Source organism: Pelophylax lessonae, assembly GCF_965119305.1.
Source record: "Pelophylax lessonae genome assembly, chromosome: 9".
NCBI lineage: Eukaryota > Metazoa > Chordata > Amphibia > Anura > Ranidae > Pelophylax > Pelophylax lessonae.
The window spans coordinates 216797464-216823654 of NC_138776.1; the positions used below are offsets into that span (position 1 = coordinate 216797464).

At 44.7% G+C, this 26191-nt stretch overlaps 2 protein-coding genes across 2 annotated transcripts in view; one reads left to right on the plus strand and one right to left on the minus strand.

Annotated features, from left to right (window-relative positions):
• Positions 1 to 3663, plus strand: part of LOC309563331 (uncharacterized protein) — a gene marked incomplete at its 3' end in the record, with an annotated part of 417962 nt that extends 414299 nt beyond the window's left edge. The window contains exon 3 of the mRNA XM_082267726.1: positions 3640 to 3663. Coding sequence (XP_082123852.1) covers positions 3640 to 3663 — 24 coding nt within the window. The remainder of the gene's footprint in view (positions 1 to 3639) is intronic.
• Positions 1 to 26191, minus strand: part of PAOX (polyamine oxidase) — a 112895-nt gene that overhangs the window by 15485 nt on the left and 71219 nt on the right. Inside the window, exon 4 of the mRNA XM_082267663.1 lies at positions 6706 to 6961. Coding sequence (XP_082123789.1) covers positions 6706 to 6961 — 256 coding nt within the window. The remainder of the gene's footprint in view (positions 1 to 6705; positions 6962 to 26191) is intronic.

Below are 26191 nucleotides of genomic sequence, written 5' to 3' on the forward strand. Positions count from 1 at the left end.
CCTCACTACAGAGCATTGTCTCGTACTTGGGGGGAATTATTGATGGGCTTCATGTATGGCGGATTGGAGTGGTCGATAGCTGTCCTGGTGTTCGGGAGCGGATTATCCTAGACAACTGTAACCCCTGTTATATTTGGGGTGTCGTTACAAACATAATGTCACAAAATCAGAGACAACATTTGGGAGGAACGACCGACAGGGGCGAAGAACCACCTTATCTCTGTGAATCACCAGGTAAGGTGAACGACAGGATAATGCCGCCAGTTCCGACACCCTGCGAGTAGAGGTAATAGCCACCAAAAAAGCCACCTTCTGAGACAGTGTAAGCAAGGGAATCCAGAAGATTCTCAAAGTGAGGCTTCTGGAGAACCAAAAGCACCGAATTGAGGTCCCAAGGCGGAAACGGGGACCGCACTGGAGGAACGAAATATTGGACACCCTGACGAAAGGTACGCACCAGGAAGTGTGTGGCTAAGGGTCATTGGAAGAAGACCGCCAAAGCCGACACCTGGCCCTTGATGGTACTTGGGGCTAATTTCTGTTCAACCCCCCCCGATGTAGGAAGGTCAAGATCCGAGCCACCGAGAAGGAGCTAGGATAAACTTCAAGAGACTCATACCACGCAAAGTACATCTTCCATGTACAATGAAAGATCTTCCTAAAAGTAGATTTCCTAGCTTTTACAGCGTAGGAATCACAGACTCAGATAAGCCTCTATCCTTCAGCACCTGGCGTTCTATAGCCAAGCCGTCAAAGCCAGGGACTATAAAGCAGGATGGAAGATTGGTCCTTGGGACAGCAGATCCCCCCTGAGAGGAAGCTTCCATAGAACGTCGGCAACCAGCCGCACCAGATCAAGCCCGGCCAGTCCGGAACCACTAAGATTACCGGAATCCCTTCTGCCTCTATTCTGCATAGAAGTCTTGGCAGAAGCTTGAGAGGAGGCAAGGTGTAAATCAGACCATACTGACTACACGGGCCACCAGCGTGTCTGTGGCATCCGCCAGAGGATCCCCTGACCGAGCCACAAACCACTGCACCTTTCTGTTGAGCTGAGACGATAACAGAACCCCTTGATCTTTTGCCCCCCTGGTTACTGATATAAGCCATGGCATTGTCCAATTGAATGCGCACTGGGCATCCCTGAAGATGATCTGTCCAATGGTCCAGACACAGTCTGATTGCTCAGAGATCCAAGACATTGATTGGTAGACTTGACTCTTCTAGTGTCCAGATGTCCTGAGCAGAATGTTTGCTGAGGATGCCTCCCCAGCCGGGCAAGCTGGCATCCGTGGTGACCACTGTCCAATACAAGAGGACAAAGGATTTGCCCAGGCGAAAAGCTGGAGAACGAAGCCACCATATCAGGGACTCCTTTGTTCCCGGACTCAGCCGGATCAGATTGTCCAGAGACTGTGGAATCTTGTCCAATTTGGCAAGAATCTCCCTTTGCAAGGACCTTGTATGGAACTGTGCAAATTGAACCACCTCGAAGGTCGACACCATCAGGCCCAGCACCCGCATGCAAGTCCAAAGAGATTACCCTCTACTGGACAGCAGGAGATGAATTGCAGCCTGCAAATTCTGGAGTTTGTCCAGAGGAAGGAGCACTCTGGCTAAGACCGAGTCCAGAGTCAGACCCAGATAGTCCAGCTTTGTGGACGGAATCAGAGCAGACTTCTGAAAATTCAGAATCCAGCCGAACTTCCCCAGAGTTTGTATGGTGATCTCCAGGTTTTCCACCAGAGCAGCAGGAGACTCCGCTCGCAGAAGGAAGTAATCCAAGTAGCCCAGTACCGCGATCCCTCATTGGCGTAACAAAGCTAGCACTGGTGCTAACAATTTTGTGAAGACCCAAGGAGCAGAGGCGAGACCAAAGGATAACGCCACAAACTGATAATGCTCCTCTCCCATGGCAAAGCAGAGGAATGTGAAGGTAAGCGTCCTTGAGGTCTAAAGAGGTAAAGAAAATCCCCCTGACGCAGGGATGCCCCCACCGTGCGAATGGACTCCATTCTGAACTTCAGCACCAAGCAGTTCAGCGCCTTGAGGTTCAGGATTGCACGCATTTTGCCTTCCTTCCTGAGGACTGTGAAAAGGTTTGAGTAAAAACCCTGAAAACGTTCCAAAGTCGGAACTGGGACAATCACCCCTTGAAGTAATAGGTCTTGTACTGCCCCAAACAGACCCTGTAAGTGGTCCAGGGACAGGTGCAAGTTGGAAGGAAAGAACCTTGCCAGGGGGAAAGTGCAAAACTCGATCTTGTAGCCGGACTGAATGACTTTGTGGATCCACTTGTCTTGTATCAGGGAAGTCCACGGGGGGAGAAAACAGTGGAGACATCCCCCCACCTCCAATAAGAGTGAGGGAGCACCTTCATGCTGAAGGAGCCTTGTCCGCGGGTCTGCAGAAACCTGCTCTCGGCTTGCCAGACCAGGTTCCTTTGGATCCTCCAGAGGAGGCCAGAAAGGCTTTGAGCCCTTGTCAGTCGACCCTGAGAGATGAAAAAACTTCCTATAATAATAAATAGTACCAACAGTGTTTATTAAAAACATCATCACATCAGTGTGAAACTTATAAGTTGCATGATAATAAATAACAAAATGAAAGTCATACATCACAATAAAAGAAGTCATGGCAATAATACATAAACGACATAGGCTGTATAGTAAGGAGCTGGAGATTGCAAAATCAGATAATAAATGACAACACATGCCAACATAAAAATGAGTAGGGGGTTACATCCAATGTGCTCAATGCGTTTCATGGAACATTTTCCACTTTTTCAAGAGCAGATGCCAACAGGGGTCTGTAAGAAGTATAAAGGCATGTTAGAAATAAACGATGACGAGCTATGAAGGTTTGTCACGTGGAAAGGTGCATATGCACCCTTCTCTCTGGGACCTTATCTGTCCACTCTACTCACTCTTGATGGATATGTATGGATTTCATCACTCTTCCTCCCTTTCTCACCTTTCTTATTTTGCCTATATGGGCTTTTTCCAGGTCTCTGCTCTTATCACAATCTTCACTTTCTAGTTCATCCCACCACAGTCACTATGTATTTATTGGCATCCTAGTGTTATCACCTATATTTCTGTACTCGTTCATTTGTGCCTCATTTTTAGGAGGTCTTTCTCATTAGTAATACTTTTGTTGTATTACTACATGTTTTACCCTCTTCACTTGGGTTTGTGGTATTCTATCAGCATGTCACTCATCATACGCTCTTTGGGCACTTCATTCACTTTCACACATATTGATTCTTCCAACCGGTATATATATTTTTGTCACTTCTAGAACTCTCATTACACCATTATCTCTGATCCTGATCCCTGAATATGGAGATTTTATTACCAATCATGTGGCCCCTGAACAGGTTACATTCACTGAAACCGCTCCCTCAGTTCCCGGTTGGACAGTTTTGGACGTTTTCAGATACTGTGAAACTCAACATCTCATTTATTTTCTCGAGCTGGCACTGCAAGGTAAAACCTTTAGTAAGGGTTCGGACTGATCTGGTTGGGCTTGTCCCTTCTGGATCTTTTCCCCCTCCCCCCTACTTTATGTATGAGTCCTCAACTATATACATTTTCAGCAACATCGTTTATTTCTAACATGCTTTTATACTTCTTACAGACCCCTGTTGGCATCTGCTCTTGAAAAAGTGGAAAATGTTCCATGAAACGCGTTGAGCACATAGGATGCAACCCCATACTCATTTTTATGTTGGCATGTGTTGTCATTTATACTCCCCTTGCTTCCTCTTTCTCCCTCTGCGGCCACGGCTCGGGCCGTCACTTCCTCCTTGCATTGATTCCTGGGAGCTGAGCGTAATCGCTCCCAGGAATCAATGCGCCTGCACAGGCCCTGCTCGTCACTTCCTGTGCAGGCGTGTCATTCCCAGAAGCTGTGCAGGGATGATGCGCCTTCCCTGGAAGTGACATCGGGGCCGGTGCAGTGCATAGTGGGACAGAAGAGGACATGGAAGATGACCCAGAAGAGGACGCGCTGGCTTCAGCTGCCCACACCTGAGATGGCAGCGCTGGAGAAGAAATTTTCAAGGTAAGTATTTCTTCTAAAAGGTAAGTGCGACCCAGGACAGTTCAGAGGCTATCCATTGTGGAATGTACTAGCCCTGACTGTCCCGGGGGTATTTTTATTAAAAAATCATGTCCGAGGGCCGGAACTCCGCTTTAATAAACACTGTTGGTACTATTTATTATCTTTTGTTGCCTTACATTGGTGTGATTACCCATCACACCCTGCTCTGGTTCATTAGCACACCTCATCTAAAGTCCCAACTTCCCCTCTTTTATTTCTTGAATAGGGATGGAGACACGTGTTCCTCATGTGTCTCATTTAAAACTCCCAAATTCCCTTTCCTAAATAAAAGTGACATAAATCATTCCCGTAATTAGTAGACGCGATAACTTTTGCGCAAACCAATCAAAATACGCTTATTGCGATTTTTTTACCAAAAATATGTAGCAGAAAACAAATTGGCCTAAAATGTTAAACAATTTTGATTTTTTTTTTTGAGAATGTCATATAGCAGAATGTGAAAAATATTGTTTTTTCAAAATTGTTGCTCTTTTTTTGTTTATAGCGCAAAAAATAAAAAAACCGCACAGGTGATCAAAAACCACCAAAAGAAAGCTTCATTTGTGGGGAAAAAAAAGGACATCAATTTTATTTGGGTACAGCGTCGCACAACCGCGCAATTGTCCGTTAAAGTAACGCAGTGCCGAATTGCAAAATAGGGCCTGGTCAGGAAGGGAGCAAATCCTTCCGGTCATAAAAGTGGTTAAGGTCTCACGCACAAATACAATCAGTGCATTCACCAGCGCCTTTTCGTGCGCGGTTGCAGATGTGGAGAAATCATCCTCACTATCAGAGGATTCCGGGGTAGTGGTTGAAGACCCAGCAGGGTGACCCACGTCTGCGGCGGCCAAATCAGATTCAGGATCTGATTAGACAGAGGAGGCAGGGGGCACTTTTTGCTTGCCCGTCGCCCGAAAGCCACCTCCACCCGGGAGACAAAGGACTCCGGAACCGCCGTCAGTGCATCGATGAATGGTTGGGACCCGGAGAGCCCCGCAGGGTCAGAGGGGATCAGGTGGGGAGATGTGCTCCAAAGACTCCATGAGTCACCAGGGAGAACCCACAAAAAAGGTGTGAGGCTCGGTTCACACTATTGCGATGCGGGAAGGCTGCGAATTCGCAGCCTGTTCCCGCATCGCACACGCACCCCCGGCAGTTCACACTGCCATATGCGATCCGCTGGGGGTGTCAATGTAATCTTAACGACACCCCCAGTTTGATCGCATATCGCAGTGCGATCGTGCAGTTCACACAGGATCGGATCGCACAAGTGTGAACCGCTGTGCGATCCGATCCTGATGCGGCAGCAAAAATGCCTCCTGTGCGTCTTTGCTGCGGGTGCGGTGCGAATTTAGCCATACAAACTGTATGGCTAAACTCGCACCGCACAGCTGATCGCATGTAATGTCGGAGCAGTGCGCTCCGACATGACATGCGAACCCGGCACACGCAGAAGTGTGAACCGGGTCTAAAACACTGCAAGGGAAAACCCCCACTGCACTGGCAGCACCATCCGATCTCCAGGCACAAAGCACCAAGCGATCCTCAGCAGAGAGGGAGAGAACCCCCCCAGACTCACCACCCAGCAGAAACAGGCATCTGCAGCCACCAGGACAATCTGCACTGTACTGCACGCGAGGCGTTCAGGAAGTAAAAAAGATCCAGGAGCCAGCACCATGAGATGGGATGAGGAGGGGCTCCCACCGCCGAAATTGCCACCCAAAGGGCTCCACTGTCATAATTGCCACTATTTTCAATGCAAACCACAGCAAAATGCCAGCCGGAGTACACAAGCTTTGCCGCCGTGCATAGAAACACACAGGCTACAACAAAATGGTGGCCCTGCATGGCACCAGGAGACTTCCAGGGATCCTTAGGCCCATAGGACAGATCCAGGCAGGACAGGGGGCCCTGGCAGGAGACCCCACCAGGTACAACCCCCCCGCCCCCCTGCACAGTCGATTGTACGGTCGCGCACCCCCCAGCCCCCATTGCCAGTATAGCGCCCTGCCCACACCCCCGGAGGTGGACCACCCAATGAGCCCCAGCATAAGTGGAAGGGAGGGGTAGGATGAGGGACAGAAAGGGGGGTGCCTGACGGGAAAAAAGGGAACCCGTGGGTTTGACTGTCCCAAGGAGGGGCCCACGTCCACCCCAAAAAACTCCAGGGGGAGAGGGTGGACAGCTAGTCACAAAACCAGACAGAACCCCTCTCCATCGAAATGGGGGGGGGGGGTAATCTGTCGGCCAGGAGGAACGCTGCGACCGGGCTAAGACCCGGTCATATGCAATCTTGTGAGGCGTTTAACTTTAATTTTTTTTTTTACGTTTTGCCAGGACCAGAGATCCCAGCAATGTCCTTACTCCTGACTAGGCAGAAAAAACTGAGTACCTATATCAGGGAGAGGGAGTAGACCCCCTGGGACTGCCCATAGGCATAGCCAGATTGTTTTTCTGCCTAGTGTCCTACTCCTGTAGGGGGCAGTATAGCCCAATGGTTATGAATATCAGGAGCTGTGTCCGTCAATGAACGAAAGAGAAAAGTGTATTTTTATTTCATTAAATACAATGTATGGCCACCAAGAGCTGTGTCTCACTTACTGTGCTGGTGATTCCAGTACCACAAATCCAGATAGTTTTTTTATCCAGTTTTTCTTTAAGTCTTTCTGGGGTTCTGTAAGAGGAGAAGAACCTTCGAATACCAGCTGAATATAGGTGGAGTTTGGCTCCCAGAAGGGTTTTTCAAATTCCAATAAGATCTTATTCATGGTTCCAAATCCCAATTTCTTTATTGCCTGTATCTTGCTTGGTGGAAAAGGGGGGCTAAGGAAATCATCTGCATGCTTTTTTAGGAATCCTGAAATGATAAATCGTAGGAAGGTTTTTGGTTCAATCTTCCATGATGGTCCATCATCACATTGAAAGTTCAAAGAATTCTTACAGTTGCTTTTTTCCCCCTCTCTGCACATATTAAAGGTAAATTCAAATCAAAATGAAAGCTTACAATTAACATATGGACATAACACATAGGGATTAATGTACTAAAGACAAATGGGTTATGCATTTTGCGAGAGCAGTTGCACTCTGTAAACTCTATTTCTCATTTTCTTTAGAGCTTAGTAAATGTGGTAAAATTCTGCTGATTTCAATCATCCAATCATGTGCAAGCAAGCAGAAATGCTGTTTTTTTATTTTCCTTGCACCTGATTGGGTATTCTTTACAAAGTGAACTTTACCACATTTTTCTATTTACTAAGGAAGATGAGTGCAACTGCACTTGCAAAGTGCACATTCTATTTACCTTAATTTCACCCCACAGTCTACCCTATCCATCTTTTTCACATGCAGTCATTGCTGTGGAGCAAGAGTCAATCCCCTAGTTACCAGTAGCCTGATGACCTAGGAAACCCAGCTTTGCATCCATGCACAAATATGGTGTGGGCCAAGTGTTTACAAGCCTGCCCCAGTGGGATGCTTGCCATTAGAGGGAGAGCAGAAAACATTCACATAGAATCCTTCACTGTGAAAAGACTATGAAATCTCTGCAGACAGCAGAAACTGCTGGGAAAGACAGACTCACTTTCCTTTTGTTTTTGTTAGGGGTTCATTTACTCTTGCATTTCGGAAAGGGGGCAGTAAAAACTTGTGGGTGAGCAGCATTTTTAACACCCCCAAATTGCTCCCCCTTCAGTTGTAAAGGCACAACCTAGGGTGTACACATGCAGTGGTCGCAATAATTTGCTTCGCGGTCAAGGAAATAAACCATGACGTGTTAGGTGGGCACTACTGGCTGCCGAGCACTACACATTCAAGTGAAGATGTCATCGTAACCTATAAATAATAAGAAAAGAGCTTTTAAAAAATATAAAAATGAAGCAACGCTATCATTGTTGAATCGTTACAAAGAATATAACAGAATATGTAAAAAGGAAATCAAGGACCCAAAAATTCAAAATGAACGACAGATTGCAAAAGATAGTAGGATAAACACCAAAAAATTCCTAAAATATATTAATTACAAAATAATCAGGAGTGGGTGACTGGGGACAAAGAGAAGGCAAATTTATTAAATACTTTCTTCAGCTCTGTATATACAAAGGAGCATGGGGGAGCTCATGACTATAATGAGGACGGTATAGACACAGCCCCAAATGATCCACAATGGCTCAAAAGAAATATTTAGACAGATTAAGGGTGGATAAAGTGCCTGGACCAGATGGCATCCACCCACGCATCCTAAAATAATTGAGTGCTGTCATTTCAAAGCCTTTGTTTTACATTTTTAGGGACTCGTTAAGGACTGGAATAGTACCACTGGATTGGCGTAGGGCCAATGTGGTGCCTATATTTAAAAAAGGATCAAAGTATTTGGCAAGTAACTATAGACCTGTTAGTTTAACTTCTATAGTCGGGAAGATACTGGAGAGTTTAATAAAAGACACATAGATGAGTTCTTGTTGGAAAAAAATATTTTAAGCAACAGACAGCATGGATTCATGAGAGACAGAAGTTGTCAAACAAACCTGATTTCTTTTTATGAGGGAGGTAAGTAAAACCTTGGACAGATGGGTGGCTGTGGACGTAGTATACTTGGATTTTGCAAAAGCGTTTGACACAGTTCCCCACACACGGCTAATGTGTAAGGTAAAGTCTACTGGCTTGGAATGATCAGTTTGCAAATGGATAGAAAATTGGCTAAAAGATAGAATTCAGAGAGTAGTGGTTAAGGATTCTTACTCTGAATGGTCTAAGGTTATCAGTGGTGTACCCCAAGGTTCAGTGTTGGGACCCTTACTTTTTAATATCTTTATAAATGATATAGGGTCTGGGATTAAAAGTACAATTTCAGTCTTTGCAGATCACACCAAGCTTTGCAGTGGAATAATTCCCTACAGGGTGTCTCCAACTTACAAGCTGACCTCAATGCACTGTTTCATTGGGCAACTATGTGGTAAATGAGGTTTACTGTTGATAAATGTAAAGTTATGCACTTGGGGGCTAATAGGCATGCATCATACATACTAGGGGAGTAGAACTGGGGAAATCTATAGCGGAGAAGGATCTGGGTGTTCTGGTAGATCCTAAGCTCAAGAGTAGCATGCAATGCCAAGCTGCAGTTTCCAAAGCAAGCAAAGTCCTCTCTTGTATTAAAGAGGAAGTAAAGTCCCCCAAAAAAAACGAGAAAAAAAAAAGCCCTGTAAAGAGAAAGGCATAATGAGCTAGTATGCATCGCATACTAGCTCATTATGTAGTACTTACCTTAAAACGAAGCCCCCGCCATGCCGCCACCTCAGCGACAGGACGGCGACATTTCCGGCCGTCCTGCTTCCGGGTTCGCGTCCTCCGGTCATCTGATTGGCCGGAGGCGCGATTACATCACTCCCGCGCCTGCGCACGGGAGCCGCCGTTCACGGCACTGAGCTCTGAAGGAACGGCACGGGTGGCCGTTCCTTCAGAGCGCCTGCGCCGATGACGTCATGGGCAGTATGCACTCTAAATATCTCCTAAACGGTGCAAGTTTGGGAGATTTTTATAGCACCTATAGGTAAGCCTTAATATAGGCTTACCTATAGGTAAAAGTTTGTGAGGTGGGTTTACAACCTCTTTAACAGAGGCATGGACTCCAGAGAGAGATATAATTTTGCCCCTGTACAAATCATTAGTAAGAACTCATCTGGAATATGCAGTTCAGTTTTGGGCATCAGTTCTTAAAAAGTATATTGGGGAACTGGAAAAAGTGTGGAGAAGGGCAACCAAACAGAGGACATAAACTAAGAGGCATGGAGGAGCTCAGCTATGAGAAAAGATTAAAGGAACTGAATTTATTCTCTCTTGTGACAAGGAGATTAAGGGGGGGGGGGGGGATATGATCAACATGTATAAATACATAAGGGGTCCATTGGTGTTGAACTTGGTGTTGAGTTATTCACTTTAAGGTCAACACAGAGGACAAGGGGGCACTCTTTATGTCTAGAGGAAAACAGATTTTGTCTCCAAATACGGAAAGGTTTCTTCACCGTAAGAGCTGTGAAAATGTGGAATAGACTCCCTCCAGAGGAAGCTCACTAGATTACTTTAAAAAAAGCCTGGATTCTTTCCTGGGTGTACATAATATAAATGGGTACTATATTTATAGGTAAAGTTGATCCAGGGAATATCCAATTGCCCCTCGGGGCATCAGGAAGGAATTTTTTCCCCCTGCTGTAGTAAAACGGATCATGCTTTGCTGGGGTTTTTTTCACCTTCCTCTGGATCAACTGCAGTACAGGATTGTGTATATGGGATTGTAGGGTTGGGTTACGGTTTTATATTTTTAATTTGTTGAGCCAGATGGACTTGTGTCTTTTTTCAACCTATGTAACTATATGTATGATGAAACACATAGGGTAAATTACATGCTAACGTCACCACATGTATGATCCCGGAAGGACACATGTGTGTTTGTATGCTAGCCGGCTTGATTTTAACGTGAACTTTATTCCTAAATATGTAAGTGCATTACTTTGGATATAAATAAACTACTAGAAGGATTTTACACTATGTGGAGCTTTTTTGCATTCTGGGTTTTTCTGTGATGGTACCGCTGGGCTATTGGTGTGTGGAGTCATAGGAGGACGCCGGATCCCTTAAAGACGCTGGCTGGGTATTAAGCCACAGGTGTTACTGACCTCTGACAATGTGAGCTGGTAAGAGACCATTTCAACCTTTGGTAGTGGCCGTGTTATTATTACGTTTCTATGGTGACGGAGAGTGGTTTCATCACATCAAGGACAGTTTTTATCTTCACTTATGGACTGTTTGGTATATATGGGCACTCATCATTCTTAGCGCAACGTATATCTTTTTTAGGTGGGCACTGGGCACTACCGAGAACTACACATTCAAGTGTATAGGGCCAAGCTGCAAACGCCCCTCAACTGCGTGCGATACATGTGATTGCAGTGCAGTGGAGTTTAAAGGGCTAAAACAGGCAGTGAGGATCTGTAATCACTTTTCAAAGGTGTGTCAGTTCTTGCCAAATGTGTAAATGAGCTTTTAGGCAAAGCATGGTATTACCATTTAAGAGTGGATTGAGAACAAATGTATGGTGTCATCAAAAGGAACTTGGGAGTCCAGTGTGGAATTAATATTTACAGTGAGAATGGGGTAAAATACTTTTTCATAAAGAAAAGTAATTGTGGAAAAGAGTGGGGCTTACCCATTTCGAGAACTGTTTTTACAACCTACACCACTGCTTGTTAGGTCCTTTATTTCATACTATACGATTTAATTCAGGAAATGCTGCTCTTAACTGATATAAATATACAGGTAAAGCTTTGAGCAGGGATACTACAGTAGTATCTACCCACAAACAGTTCAGTGATTGCAAGATAAAAACATAAGCTGTAGGCGAAATTTGTCACACGTCGACTTAATCTGGAACAAGAAGACCTAGGATTCCTTGCAACACTTTATATCCCCTGAGACTTTATGGGGGTCTATAGGTCTGGATCATAGCCAAATACTACCTGGCCTCCCAGTTGGGACAACTAAAATTAAAGAAATTCTAAACACTGTCTCGGGTCTACCTCAAAACTGTAGATATTGAGCAGATTAGAATTAAAAACCTAATGTGGCTTTCCCCACAAGCCAGTCCAAATTTATCAAACCCTGTTACAGCTCACCCACTGCATCTTCGGAACAGCACCAAATACTCTAGTAATTTTATCTCGCCAATCTACCCCTAGAATCTTTCTTTTACATTCTTTCTTCCACGCCAGTTTTCATGTTGCCAATTACCTTTCAAGAGTGATGTTACATACATAGTTACATAGTAGGTGAGGTTGAATAAAGACAATAGTCCATCCAGTTCAACCTGTGTAGGTGTGTGTGACTGTAATCATCTAACATAGCCCTCAATCTCCTGATCCTTGAGATGTAAGTCTAAGAGTCTTTTGAAAGTCACCATACTACCCGCAGAAACCACCTCTTGTGGTAGACAATTCCACAATCTTGTAGCCCTAACAGTAAAGAACCCCCCACGTTGCCTGAGGTTAAAACGCTTCTCCTCTAATCGCATTGTATGTCCTCGAGTCCTCATGCAATTCCTTCGAATGAACAGCTTTTCTTCTAAGCTGAGATCCCCATTAAGATATTTATAAATTGCTATCATGTCCCCTCTCAGACGTCTTTTCTCCAGGGAAAATAAATCGAGCGATTGCAGCCGCTCTTCATAGGTAAGGTCCTCCAACCCCCTAATCAGTTTAGTTGCCCTTCTCTGGACTTTCTCCAGCTCCAACACATCCCTCCTGAGGACTGGCGACCAGAACTGGACAGAATACTCCAGATGCGGTCGGACCAGAGTTTTATAAAGTGGAAGGATTATAGTCTTATCTCTGGAATACATCCCTTTCTTTATGCATGCTAATATTCTGTTGGCTTTGGAAGCTGCCGCTTGGCATTGCATGCTGTTGCCTAATCTATCATCAACTAAGACTCCCAGATCCTTCTCCATTTTTGATTCCCCCAAGGGTTCCCCTCCTAACGTGTATTGTGTTTTTATGTTTTTGGTCCCCAAGTGCAAAACCTTACACTTCTCCACATTAAACCTCATTTGCCATGTCGTTGCCCACTCCGTAATTTTGTCCAGGTCATTCTGTAGGATATCTGCTTCATGCTGTGCAGTTATTGCCCTGGCCAATTTTGTGTCATCTGCAAAAACTGATAACGAACTACTGATCCCGTCCTCAATGCTGTTTATGAATAAATTGAACAAGGTTGGTCCCAGGACTGAGCCCTGGGGCACCCCGCTTACTACCTCAGACCAGTCTGAGTATGCGCTGTTTATTACTACCCTTTGGACACGGCCTTTTAGCCAATTCCATATCCAAGAGCAAACCCTGCTGTCGATACCTGCAGACCTTATTTTATAAATTAAGCGCTTGTGGGGAACTGTATCAAACGCCTTAGCGAAATCCAAGTACACCACATCCACTGGTCTCCCCCTATCTAGCTCACAGCTCACTTCCTCGTAGAATGCTAAGAGATTGGTTTGACAAGATCGCCCATTTGTAAACCCGTGCTGGTTACTACTGATGATGTTGTTATCTTTAGCATACTCTACGATATAGTCCCTTATCATCCCCTCCAAAAGTTTACATATTATTGATGTCAGACTGACAGGCCTATAATTTCCCGGGATATGTCTCTGGCCCTTTTTGAATATCGGAATCACGTTAGCCTTCCTCCAATCCCCTGGTACATCTCCTGTCCTAATACTGTCAGCAAAGATCAGGAACAGTGGTCTAGATATAACCATACTGAGTTCCTTGAGCACTCTCGGATGTACGCCATCCGGGCCTGGTGATTTGTTTGTGTTAAGTTTATCCAGTCTTTCCCTGATTTCCCCCTCTGTTAGCCATAGTGGCAAGTCCTGTTGCTTAAGGTTTGGTCAAATTATGTGCAACTTCAGGCATCAAACACTTTGCCACTCTGAATATGCCCTGCACACTACAAATAATTTCAATATCTTCAAGTAAAACATTTTATCCTACAAATGACTAAAATCAATTTAAATACCCGACATATCTTTACATCCTTTGAAACTAAGGAGTAGATTTACTAAAAGAATGCTATTGCATAGAGAATGGACTTTACTGGCACAACACCATGACAATAAGTCGTAAAAAATATTAATTTTTATTTAAAAAATATCTTAAAAAACGTTTTTTGTTCATAACATACATGTATAAACAAACACTGTTTAAAATAGATCAGCAACACATTCACATTCAGTAGATCATTAGTGGACCCCACCCAACCACATGGTACCAATATTGAAACAATGGAGGCCTTTTGACCTAATGTTAGGGTCATATAGCATTACAGGCTTTTGGCGATGTAACTCCTGTGGTGAAGAAAGGTGCACTGAAAAACGACAACGTTCACTACATGTTTCGCGCTTTAGCGCTTCTTCTGGAAAGTGTCTTAAAAATATAACACTATATCTTAAGATCTATAAGAAGAACAAGGAGGAATAATGCATGAGAATTCATGCAGTATACAGCCTTCTTATTACAAACAAACAGTGCTCTAAACATATGCACGATAAACGTGTATATGTGTGCATAATTATATGTCAATATATAGAGAATTCTTACAAATGAACAGTATGTTGCTAATTACGATAAGAAGTCCAGTTAGGACTGATTATGAAGTAGCTACAGTAATGGATATCTGAGTGCCAAGCCCAATAACAGATAGAGGTGGGGGGATGATTTAAGAACTGATTGACTCTTCATACCTATAGATATGGAGTATACATAATTAAAATTGCTCATATCCATGAGTCAAAATGTAATGAAAAAACAAATATTATAACTATATTTTGGAACAGGGAGTGAAAGAGTATATATATATATATATATATATATATATATATATATATATATATATATATATATATGTGTATTCTTACCCAAATTAGTATCAGGAAGTGGCAGAATAGTATATGAATCATATGGGTCACATGTCAGGATTAAAATAGGGGTGTAACCGGATTAATCCAATCCCTCCATTCCTTGAAGTGAATTTTTCAAATTAGGGTAGATAGTAAACCCATCCTATGTGGAGAACATTAGTATTATATAAATATAAACTAATAATGAGATGTAGTAATAAAGTTGCTGAAAGGGGTGCCAGCAAGGGCTAATCCCCTACATACCTGTCAGGTGAGTATCGTTAACTCCTGAAAGCCAAGAATTATAAGCTTGGTCCACTAAAGGATTTTCAGATGGTATACAATGTGTTTCGCAACGTGTGTCACAAAGGGGGTAGCCCCTGTATGTGGATACCACCCGATTGCTGTAATAAAGACACAGAATGGTAAGGAGAGGGGGGGAGGAGAGGAACAAATGGAGGGAGGGGAGACATCCATCCATCAGAGTTGTGATGGCTATCTGGTTCCCATATAAAGTGATATTCCTCACCAGGCCAGATGTCCTTCTCCTTATATTTCCAGTCACTAGTCCTCACACTGGGGCAAGATATCCTCCCTGTTGTAGCCAGACCGACAGTGTCGTCGGTCTGGTCTTTAATTGTCCCCCAGCTGAGTGGCGTACTACGCTGGTAAGCGTCTGATGTCACTCAGCCCAGCATGATGACGCCCCCCTGCCTGACATCCGCAACCGCACATGCGCGAGCGCACGCAGAGCGAAGGCAGCAAGGAGGACGTGTCTGGGAGGCGGGAATTGCTACAAATCACCCACCCAGATCGCGCCGCCCACTGGACCCCAGGGGACATGGATGCGGTATTGGAGGTACTCCAGAGGCCGCATAGGTGTCCGCCCACCAAGAATGCCGGGCAGCTAAGGCTTCAATGTGTGACACAAGGAAGTCCGCAGCCACAATAATCAAGGGGTAAAACAGGGTACAGTTGCGGTGCCACCAGCCGAACCTCCCTGCTAATGAGGGCCAAGACCACCCAATATCCAACACTGCAGAGATATTTGAACCTGAAAACAACATAATAAGTAATAAGGTTTACATTAACCTGTTTATATAAAGGTGCGATTTCCCTAAGGAACAAATGAAGGGGAGACAGAAGAAGACAAAAACAGAAAGTAAAGGGAGTAAAAACATAAGATGGGGGAAAAATGTATATAAAGAAAAGGGGGAGGGAGGGGAGAAACCCCCCAAAAAAATATATCATAAGGAATGAAAGACAATTGATAATTTAGGTGTGCCAAAAATATACAAACACCCTGGTAATATAACAATAACAAAGGGTAACCAACCAAAAAGATGGTAATGAGGGGGGGGGGGGGGGGGGGGGAGGGAAGAAGAAGGAAGGGGGGAGGACGTGATCCTCACAAAGGTCTAGCTTCTGAGACCTGGGGCTTTCATTTCATTTACACGACACCTTGGAATATTCAGACCTGGACCTGAACCGGAACCGGAACCGGAAGTGAGGGTTCGTGCGGCAAGGGAGAGAGGAGGAAGGAAGAGGAGCTGCGGGGACACGTGCGGGGGAAGCCGCACAAGGGGTGCGGGTGCACCGTGCAGGGACCAGCAACTGAGCGGAGGTGGAGGACGGGAGCCGAGGCAGAGAGCGGCGGCGGCGGAGGTCAGAACCCGCCTTCCTTAGTGCCTGGAAGAAGAGGAGGAGGACCGTCCGTGCCCAGTGAGGAGGAGGAGACATCCGTCCCAGTGTGTGTGTGTGTGTGTGTCAGCAGCTGTGAGTAGAGCAGCAGCTGCAAACAGGGGGAAAGCTGTGTGACTGTACTCTGTAAGAAATCAATAGCTGTTTGTCTGTACTGCGACTGACTGCTGTGTGACTGTCTCTGCAACTGAGTACCTGGTAAGTATCCTTGCGACTGGTAAGTATCCTTGCGACTGGTGAGTATCTTTGCGACTGGTGAGTGTCCTTGCGACTGGTGAGTATCCTTGCGACTGGTGAGTATCCTTGCGACTGGTGAGTATCTTGCGACTGGTGAGTGTCCTTGCGACTGGTGAGTATCCTTGCGACTGGTGAGTATCCTTGCGACTGGTGAGTATCTTGCGACTGGTGAGTGTCCTTGCGACTGGTGAGTATCCTTGCGACTGGTGAGTATCTTGCGACTGGTGAGTGTCCTTGCGACTGGTGAGTATCCTTGCGACTGGTGAGTATCCTTGCGACTGGTGAGTGTCCTTGCGACTGGTGAGTATCCTTGCGACTGGTGAGTATCCTTGCGACTGGTGAGTGTCCTTGCAACTGGTGAGTATCTTTGCGACTGGTGAGTGTCCTTGCGACTGGTGAGTATCTTTGCGACTGGTGAGTGTCCTTGCGACTAGTGAGTATCCTTGCGACAGGTGAGTATCCTTGCGACTGGTGAGTATCTTTGCGACTGGTGAGTATCTTTGCGACTGGTGAGTATCCTTGCGACTGGTGAGTATCTTTGCGACTGGTGAGTGTCCTTGCGACTGGTGAGTATCTTTGCGACTGGTGAGTGTCCTTGCGACTGGTGAGTATCCTTGCGACTGGTGAGTATCCCTGCGACTGGTGAGTATCTTTGCGACTGGTGAGTATCATTGCGACTGGTGAGTATCTTTGCGACTGGTGAGTATCTTTGCGACTGGTGAGTGTCCTTGCGACTGGGGAGTATCTTTGCGACTGGTGAGTATCTTTGCGACTGGTGAGTATCATTGCGACTGGTGAGTATCCTTGCGACTGGTGAGTATCCTTGCGACTGGTGAGTATCCTTGCGACTGGTGAGTACCTTGCGACGGGTGAGTATCCTTGCAACTGGTGAGTATCCTTGCAACTGGTGAATATCCTTGCACTGGTGAGTATCCTTGCGACTGGTGAAGTAACTTGCGACTGGTGAGTATCTTGCGACTGGTGAGTATCTTTGCGACTGGTGAGTGTCCTTGCGACTGGTGAGTGTCCTTGCGACTGGTGAGTATCCTTGCGACTGGTGAGTATCCTTGCGACTGGTGAGTATCTTTGCGACTGGTGAGTATCTTTGCGACTGGTGAGTATCATTGCGACTGGTGAGTAGCTTTGCGACTGGAAGTATCTTTGCGACTGGTGAGTGTCCTTGCGACTGGTGAGTATCTTTGCGACTGGTGAGTATCTTTGCGACTGGTGAGTATCTTTGCGACTGGTGAGTATCTTGCGACTGGTGAGTATCCTTGCGACTGGTGAGTATCCTTGCGACTGGTGAGTATCCTTGCACTGGTGAGTATCCTTGCACTGGTGAGTACCCTTGCGACTGGTGAAGTAGCTTGCGACTGGTAAGTATCTTTGCGACTGGTGAGTATCTTTGCGACTGGTGAGTATCTTTGCGACTGGTGAGTATCTTTGCGACTGGTGAGTATCCTTGCGACTGGTGAGTATCTTGCGACTGGTGAGTATCTTGCGACTGGTGAGTATCTTGCGACTGGTGAGTATCTTGCGACTGGTGAGGATCCTTGCGACTGGTGAGGATCCTTGCGACTGGTGAGGATCCTTGCGACTGGTGAGTATCTAGTGACTGGTGAGGGTATTAGCGACTGGTGGGTACCCCAGGTTTTGTACCAGGGAAGTTAGAGGTAGTGTAGGTAAGGAAGAGCAGGTCGTTAATATTATCCCCATAGAGTAGTGGGTAATAATGTCCGACAGGATTGGGGATGCCACTCAGTGCACTTCTTGCGGCATGTATGCGTTCCTTGATGAAACAATCGAGGACGAATACTGCTGTGCAAGATGTGAGCGACTTGTTGCTCTGGAAGCCCACATCGTGGATCTAGAGAACACAGTGACAAGACTGCGTGGCATCTACAACCTGAAAAGGAGCTTGGACATTACCCAGCAGGCGCTGGCAGGGGTCAGCATAGAGGAGGAAGGAATAGAGGAGACGCAAGCAGCAGAGGTACGCAGCTGGGTGACTGTTAGGAATGTTAGGGGGAGGAGAGTCAGGGAGGCCAGTCCTGAGTTGGTACACCCTAACATGTTTGCTGAGTTGCAGGTTGAGGGGGATATCAACTCAGGGGTGGCAGAGCTGGAGCATGCGCCCTCCCCCAGCTGCCAGGGGAGGGACGGCTCCAGGAAGAAGGGGGGCCGTAACGCAGGAAAGGTTAGACAGGTTGTGGTAGTTGGGGACTCAATTATCAAGAGGACAGAGAGGGAAATCTGTAAAAAAGATCTCGTGAACCGAACAGTTTGTTGTTTACCGGGCGCCCGAGTTCGGCACATCGCAGATCTGGCAGACAGATTGTTGGGCGGGGCTGGGGATGACCCAGCGGTCATGGTGCATGTGGGCACTAATGACAAAGTTAATGGTAGGTGGAGGATCCTTAAGAACGATTTCAGGGACTTAGGTAATAGATTGAGGAAAAGGACCTCCAAGGTGGTTTTCTCTGAAATACTGCCTGTACCTCGAGCCACACAGGAGAGGCAGAAGGAGCTTAGGGAAGTTAACAAGTGGCTGAGGAATTGGTGTAGGAAGGAGGGGTTTGGGTTCCTGGAGAACTGGGCTGACTTCTCAGTCGGCTACCGGCTCTTTAGTAAGGATGGGCTGCACCTTAATGGGGACGGTACAGCTCTTTTGGGGAGAAAGATGGCCACCGAGTTGGAGGGGCTTTTAAACTAGGAGACGGGGGGGAGGGCTCAGAAGTAGAATCAGTCAGGAGGGAGCAGAGGACTGAAGGCAGTTGTAGGGTCAACAGCGACAGTAGGTCAACAACATCAATTGGCGGGTCTGTGCGGGAGAACAGCAGACCAAACAGAAATAAACAAAACCGCCAATCACGTTTAACTTCCGTAAAACTAAGAGGGGTATATGCTAATGCCAGGAGCCTAGCTAATAAGATGGATGAGTTGGAAATGTTAGTACATGAGGAAGACATAGACCTTGTGGGAATAGCGGAGACTTGGTTCGACCCCTCACATGACTGGCTGGCCAATATCCAAGGGTATTCGGTGTACCGGAAGGACAGGGTTGGTAAAAGAGGGGGAGGGGTATGTCTCTATGTCAAGAACAATATAAAGGTGCTAGAAAGGAGTGACATTACGGATGGGATGAGCATGGATTTAGAATCTGTGTGGGTTGAACTCGATAGGGAAGAAGATAAGGGAAAAGTAGTTGTGGGGGTTTGCTATAGGCCACCTAACCAAGGGGAGGAGGTAGAGCTGGAATTTTTAGCACTAATAGGTAAAGCGGCAAAACTAGGATCAGTCATCATATTGGGGGACTTCAATTATCCCGACATTGACTGGGAAGAGGGGACTGCACACTCGCATAAGGCCCGGCTATTCACGGAAACCTTACAGGATAACTACATGTCGCAGTTGGTGGATTCCCCTACTAGAGAGAATGCTATCCTGGATCTATTGATCACTAATGACCCAGACATAATCTCGGAGGTAGGAGTCCAGGACAACCTGGGCTCTAGCGATCACAGGATGATCACATTTAGTATAAATAACAATATAAAAAGGCAAGTGGGGAACATAAGAACCCTAAACTTCAGAAGGGCAGACTTTCCAAAATTGTACTCATTGATGGAAAGGGTAAACTGGGACCAAACCCTGGGATCACTGACCACAGAGGAAAAATGGGAATGCTTTAGAACAATATTAAGCAAAGGCATCTTGCAGTGCATTCCTATGGGGAATAAATTTAGAAGAGACAAAGCCAAACCTGGCTGGCTAAACCGTAGCGTTAAAAAACTTATTAGGGGAAAAAAATTGGCCTTCAAGAAATATAAATCAGAGGGCACAGTATCGGCCTTCCAGCAATACAAGGAGGAAAATAAGAAGTGTAAACACGAAATCAAGATGGCTAAAATCAACTTTGAGAGACAAATAGCGGAGGATAGTAAAAAAAACCCAAAGAAATTCTTTAAATATATCAACAGCAAAAAAACTAGGGCAGAGCATATTGCACACATAATTAACGATGATGGGAGGATGGTTACAGAGGACACTGAAAAAGCAACCGTGCTGAATTCTTTTTTCTCGTCAGTCTTTACGCAGGAAAAGGAAGGGTACACTGACCATGACTGTATGGTTAGTAGTAATACACAGGACTTGCCACTATGGCTAACAGAGGGGGAAATCAGGGAAAGACTGGATAAACTTAACACAAACAAATCACCAGGCCCGGATGGCGTACATCCGAGAGTGCTCAAGGAACTCAGTATGGTTATATCTAGACCACTGTTCCTGATCTTTGCTGACAGTATTAGGACAGGAGATGTACCAGGGGATTGGAGGAAGGCTAACGTGATTCCGATATTCAAAAAGGGCCAGAGACATATCCCGGGAAATTATAGGCCTGTCAGTCTGACATCAATAATATGTAAACTTTTGGAGGGGATGATAAGGGACTATATCGTAGAGTATGCTAAAGACAACAACATCATCAGTAGTAACCAGCACGGGTTTACAAATGGGCGTTCTTGTCAAACCAATCTCTTAGCATTCTACGAGGAAGTGAGCTGTGAGCTAGATAGGGGGAGACCAGTGGATGTGGTGTACTTGGATTTCGCTAAGGCGTTTGATACAGTTCCCCACAAGCGCTTAATTTATAAAATAAGGTCTGCAGGTATCGACAGCAGGGTTTGCTCTTGGATACGGAATTGGCTAAAAGGCCGTGTCCAAAGGGTAGTAATAAACAGCGCATACTCAGACTGGTCTGAGGTAGTAAGCGGGGTGCCCCAGGGCTCAGTCCTGGGACCAACCTTGTTCAATTTATTCATAAACAGCATTGAGGAAGGGATCAGTAGTTCGTTATCAGTTTTTGCAGATGACACAAAATTGGCCAGGGCAATAACTGCACAGCATGAAGCAGATATCCTACAGAATGACCTGGACAAAATTACGGAGTGGGCAACGACATGGCAAATGAGGTTTAATGTGGAGAAGTGTAAGGTTTTGCACTTGGGGACCAAAAACATAAAAACACAATACACGTTAGGAGGGGAACCCTTGGGGGAATCAAAAATGGAGAAAGATTTGGGAGTCTTAGTTGATGATAGATTAGGCAACAGCATGCAATGCCAAGCGGCAGCTTCCAAAGCCAACAGAATATTAGCATGCATAAAGAAAGGGATGTATTCCAGAGATAAGACTATAATCCTTCCACTTTATAAAACTCTGGTCCGACCGCATCTGGAGTATTCTGTCCAGTTCTGGTCGCCAGTCCTCAGGAGGGATGTGTTGGAGCTGGAGAAAGTCCAGAGAAGGGCAACTAAACTGATTAGGGGGTTGGAGGACCTTACCTATGAAGAGCGGCTGCAATCGCTCGATTTATTTTCCCTGGAGAAAAGACGTCTGAGAGGGGACATGATAGCAATTTATAAATATCTTAATGGGGATCTCAGCTTAGAAGAAAAGCTGTTCATTCGAAGGAATTGCATGAGGACTCGAGGACATACAATGCGATTAGAGGAGAAGCGTTTTAACCTCAGGCAACGTGGGGGGTTCTTTACTGTTAGGGCTACAAGATTGTGGAATTGTCTACCACAAGAGGTGGTTTCTGCGGGTAGTATGGTGACTTTCAAAAGACTCTTAGACTTACATCTCAAGGATCAGGAGATTGAGGGCTATGTTAGATGATTACAGTCACACACACCTACACAGGTTGAACTGGATGGACTATTGTCTTTATTCAACCTCGCCTACTATGTAACTATGTAACTATGTAATTTTAAAAAAGGTCTATAAGAAATAATTTCATTTAAACCTGGTGGATATACAGCATTCAAACGTTCTATCCAGAAGACCTCCTTCTGCAAAATCCTTTTGTCCCAATTCCCCCCTCTGGGATCAGGTGGGACCACCGCCAGTACGATGAATGAGATACAAGATGTTTCAAATCTATGATAAAGATTGAGATGACGGCTGATAGGTGTGATCATTTTACCACCCACAGAGTAGTATGTCTGGCCTTTAATTCTCTGTTTTAGCATCCTTTTTGTCTTGCCGACGTAGAATGCCCCACATTGGCAAGACATAAGATAAACCACACCTGTTATTGCACAGTTTGCAGGGAAATTGAGTATGAAAATCTCTTGATTGGGTAACAAGAAACAGTGACCCTGGTTTACCCACTGGCAACAGTCACAATCGTTGCATTTCAATATGCCATTTCTTTGTTTTGAGAGTTTTATTTTATCGGGGTCATAATGAGAGGAGTCAATTTTGTCTCCGATGGAGGGCGCTTTTAGGAAGACCATTTCCAGATAGGTGTTAATGTGTTGCGCCATAGTGGTATCCTGTAATAGGATATGCCAGTGCTTAGCAAGGATACCCCTGAGTTGACTATGTTGGGAAGAAAATTTAGTGACAAATTTGGCAGTATTGTAATTGGTGTTACGGTTTTTTGATTTAAATAGCAATGAAGGTCTATCCTGTTCCAATGCCCTATTGAAGGCCTTCCGTAGTGAAGATTTGCTATAGCCTCTGCGCAGCAGCCTACTCCGAAGCAATTGGCCTGTTTTTTTAAATCTTCCTCATGTGTACAATTCCTGCGTAGTCGAATATACTGCACATAGGGGATACTTCTGACTAGTGCTGGGGGGTGTGCGCTGTTGGCATGGAGCAGGGTATTGCCAGCCGACTCCTTCCTGTAGCGGTCGGTGGCAATGCACCGGTCCATGTCAACAAATATTCACAAATCCAAAAACGTAATAGAACACCTATCAAATGTCAGGGTGAACTTCATATTAAATTAATTTGTATTTATGCAACGAACGAAGGCATACAAATCCTCCTCAGAGCCTTGCCAGATAAGAAATACATCATCGATAAATCGATGCCAGCAGAGGATGGAATCTGTAAATTGTGCATATGTATTTTCTGTCCATAAGCTTCGCTCCCACCCCCCCAGGTACAGATACCTTGATAACGTCACATTTGACTAAATGTACGTCGGTCGCGGCGTGCTGACGTCACCTACTACGAGGGTTGAGGATGGGCGGAAGAGCCGGCCGGCGGCTCACATCATCTCATGCTTGTATTTCTTTACAGTTTGTAAGTTGCTTTCTTTTATTTCCAATAAATTGTTATGGTTTTACACTATGGGGCAATTTATTTTTTCCATATAACGTTGTGATCAATTGCCTGTTGGGGCTCTCGGTTGGAGCGTGTCCTTTATTGGAATCCATTGATCATGACGATTGGCTATAACAATAATTACATCTGGTAAGCAGCTGTGGTGTCGGTGGTGGTTTCTCCTCTGAGTGCTGGTTAAGGGGATTTGAGAGCCTGTCCCTAACCATATCTGGGGATATTTATTTCTGCATTTAATCTTTGTACACCTGGTAAGCAGACTGGGCTTAAAGGTGACGGTCATTCCTTTACATCTTTGGCTATATATATTTTGCATCTGGTAAGCAGCCTTATTGTCGGTGGAGGTTTCTTTCTTTAGAGCACTTTCAGTTTTCCTTTCAGTGGATTGCACTTAAGGTGTAATAATACTGATCAGTTGAGCTCATAGACAGTATCACGCTATGAGAAATATTATTTTTACATGCACTTGGTCCGTGATTTCCTTATCGTTTGATGAGTATACTAGCAAGAGGGTTGTCCTGGTTTGGAGTCGGGAGATTTTTACTTTGAAATTTGGCCTCAAATACATGTGGATCTGGTAAGTAGTCTATACACCTATTGGCCTTTTTCAAGTCAAGAGGGGAGATTGTCCTGGATCGTATAAGGACTTTATTGACTTTTTATTACCACTGGGAAGTTTGCATATACCCTGTTGCAATTTTTTAATTTCTTTCATAACTTTGTTATTTGAAAGATTTAAATATCACATTTTTGAGAACACATTTAGTTGTGTTGGGACTCACTATCAATTGTTGTTCAATTTACAAGTTTTTCACTGATTAATTATCAGGGATATAACAGTCACAGCTTAGCGCAGCTTACTTTTATTTAATTTCATATACTATTCTGCCACTTCCTGATACTGATTCGGGTAAGAATATATATATATATATATATATATATATATATATATATATATATATATATATATATATATATATATATATATATATATATATATATACACTCTTTCACTCCCTGTTCCAAAATATAGTTATAATATTTGTTTTTTTCATTACATTTTGACTCATTGATATGAGCAATTTAATTATGTATACTCCATATCTATAGGTATCAAGAGTCAATCAATTGTTCTTAAATCATCCCCCCACCTCTATCTGTCGTTGGGCTTGGCACTCAGATATCCATCACTGTAGCTGCTTCCTAATCAGTCCTAACTGGACTTCTTATCGTAATTAGCAACATACTGTTCATTGGTAAGAATTCTCTATATATTGACATACAATTATGCACAAATATACACGTTTAGCCCCCATTCACACTAGGGCGACTCACGAGGCGACTTGTGTCGCCCCAGGTCGCCCCAGGTCGCTTGACATGACCAAACCAATGTAAATGAATGAGTGCCGTCTTAATTGCCGCTATTAAGGTCGCTCCGACTTCAGAAAAGGGTCCTGTACTACTTTCAGGCGACCAGTGATCCGACCTGTCCCATATACTTCAATGGGAGTCGCCTCCTTATCTTAATTGAAGCGACCTGTAATCCGACTTGTCATCCGACTTTGCTAAAAAATGGCAGTGAACAAGAAAAGAGCATAATTTTCTTGCAGGCATTAGCGGTCATTTTTTTAGGCAGGCATGTCATTTTTTGGATTTCGTTTCTGGGGGGTCTAAAAAGTGTCCCTATCAAGTTTCAGCTCTGTAGCATGTCCAGAACCCCTAAAAAAAATTCATTTTTCTTTTAATTTTTTGTAGTGTCTTTACCAGCTGTCTTTTATACTTGCAGGCATTCATCAGCGGTCATTTTTTTAGGCAGGCATGTCATTTTTTGGATTTCGTTTCTGGGGGGTCTACAAAGTGTCCCTGTCAAGTTTCAGCTCTGTAGCATGTCCAGAACCCCTAAAAAAAATCATTTTTCTTTTAATTTTTTGTAGTGTCTTACCAGCTGTCTTTTTTTCTTGCAGGCATTTAGCGGGCATTTTTTTAAGCAGGCATGTCATTTTTGGGATTTCGTTTCTGGGGGGTCTAAAAAGTGTCCCTGTCAAGTTTCAGCTCTGTAGCATGTCCAGAACCCCTAAAAAACATCATTTTTACTATATTTTCAGGGATACGGCTTCTCTGCGGCTGGCTTTTTTTCTTGCAGGCATTTAGCGGGCATTTTTTTAGGCAGGCATGTCATTTTCTGGATTTAGTGTCTGGGGGGTCTAAAAAGTGTACCTGTCAATTTTCAGCTCTGTAGCATGTCCAGAACCCCTAAAAAACAGCATTTTTACTATATTTTCAGGAATACGGCTTCTCTGCAGCTGGCTTTTTTTCTTGCAGGCATTTAGCGGGCATTTTTTTAGGCAGGCATGTCATTTTTTGGATTTCGTTTCTGGGGGGTCTACAAAGTGTCCCTGTCAAGTTTCAGCTCTGTAGCATGTCCAGAACCCCTAAAAAAAATCATTTTTCTTTTAATTTTTTGTAGTGTCTTACCAGCTGTCTTTTTTTCTTGCAGGCATTTAGCGGGCATTTTTTTAAGCAGGCATGTCATTTTTGGGATTTCGTTTCTGGGGGGTCTAAAAAGTGTCCCTG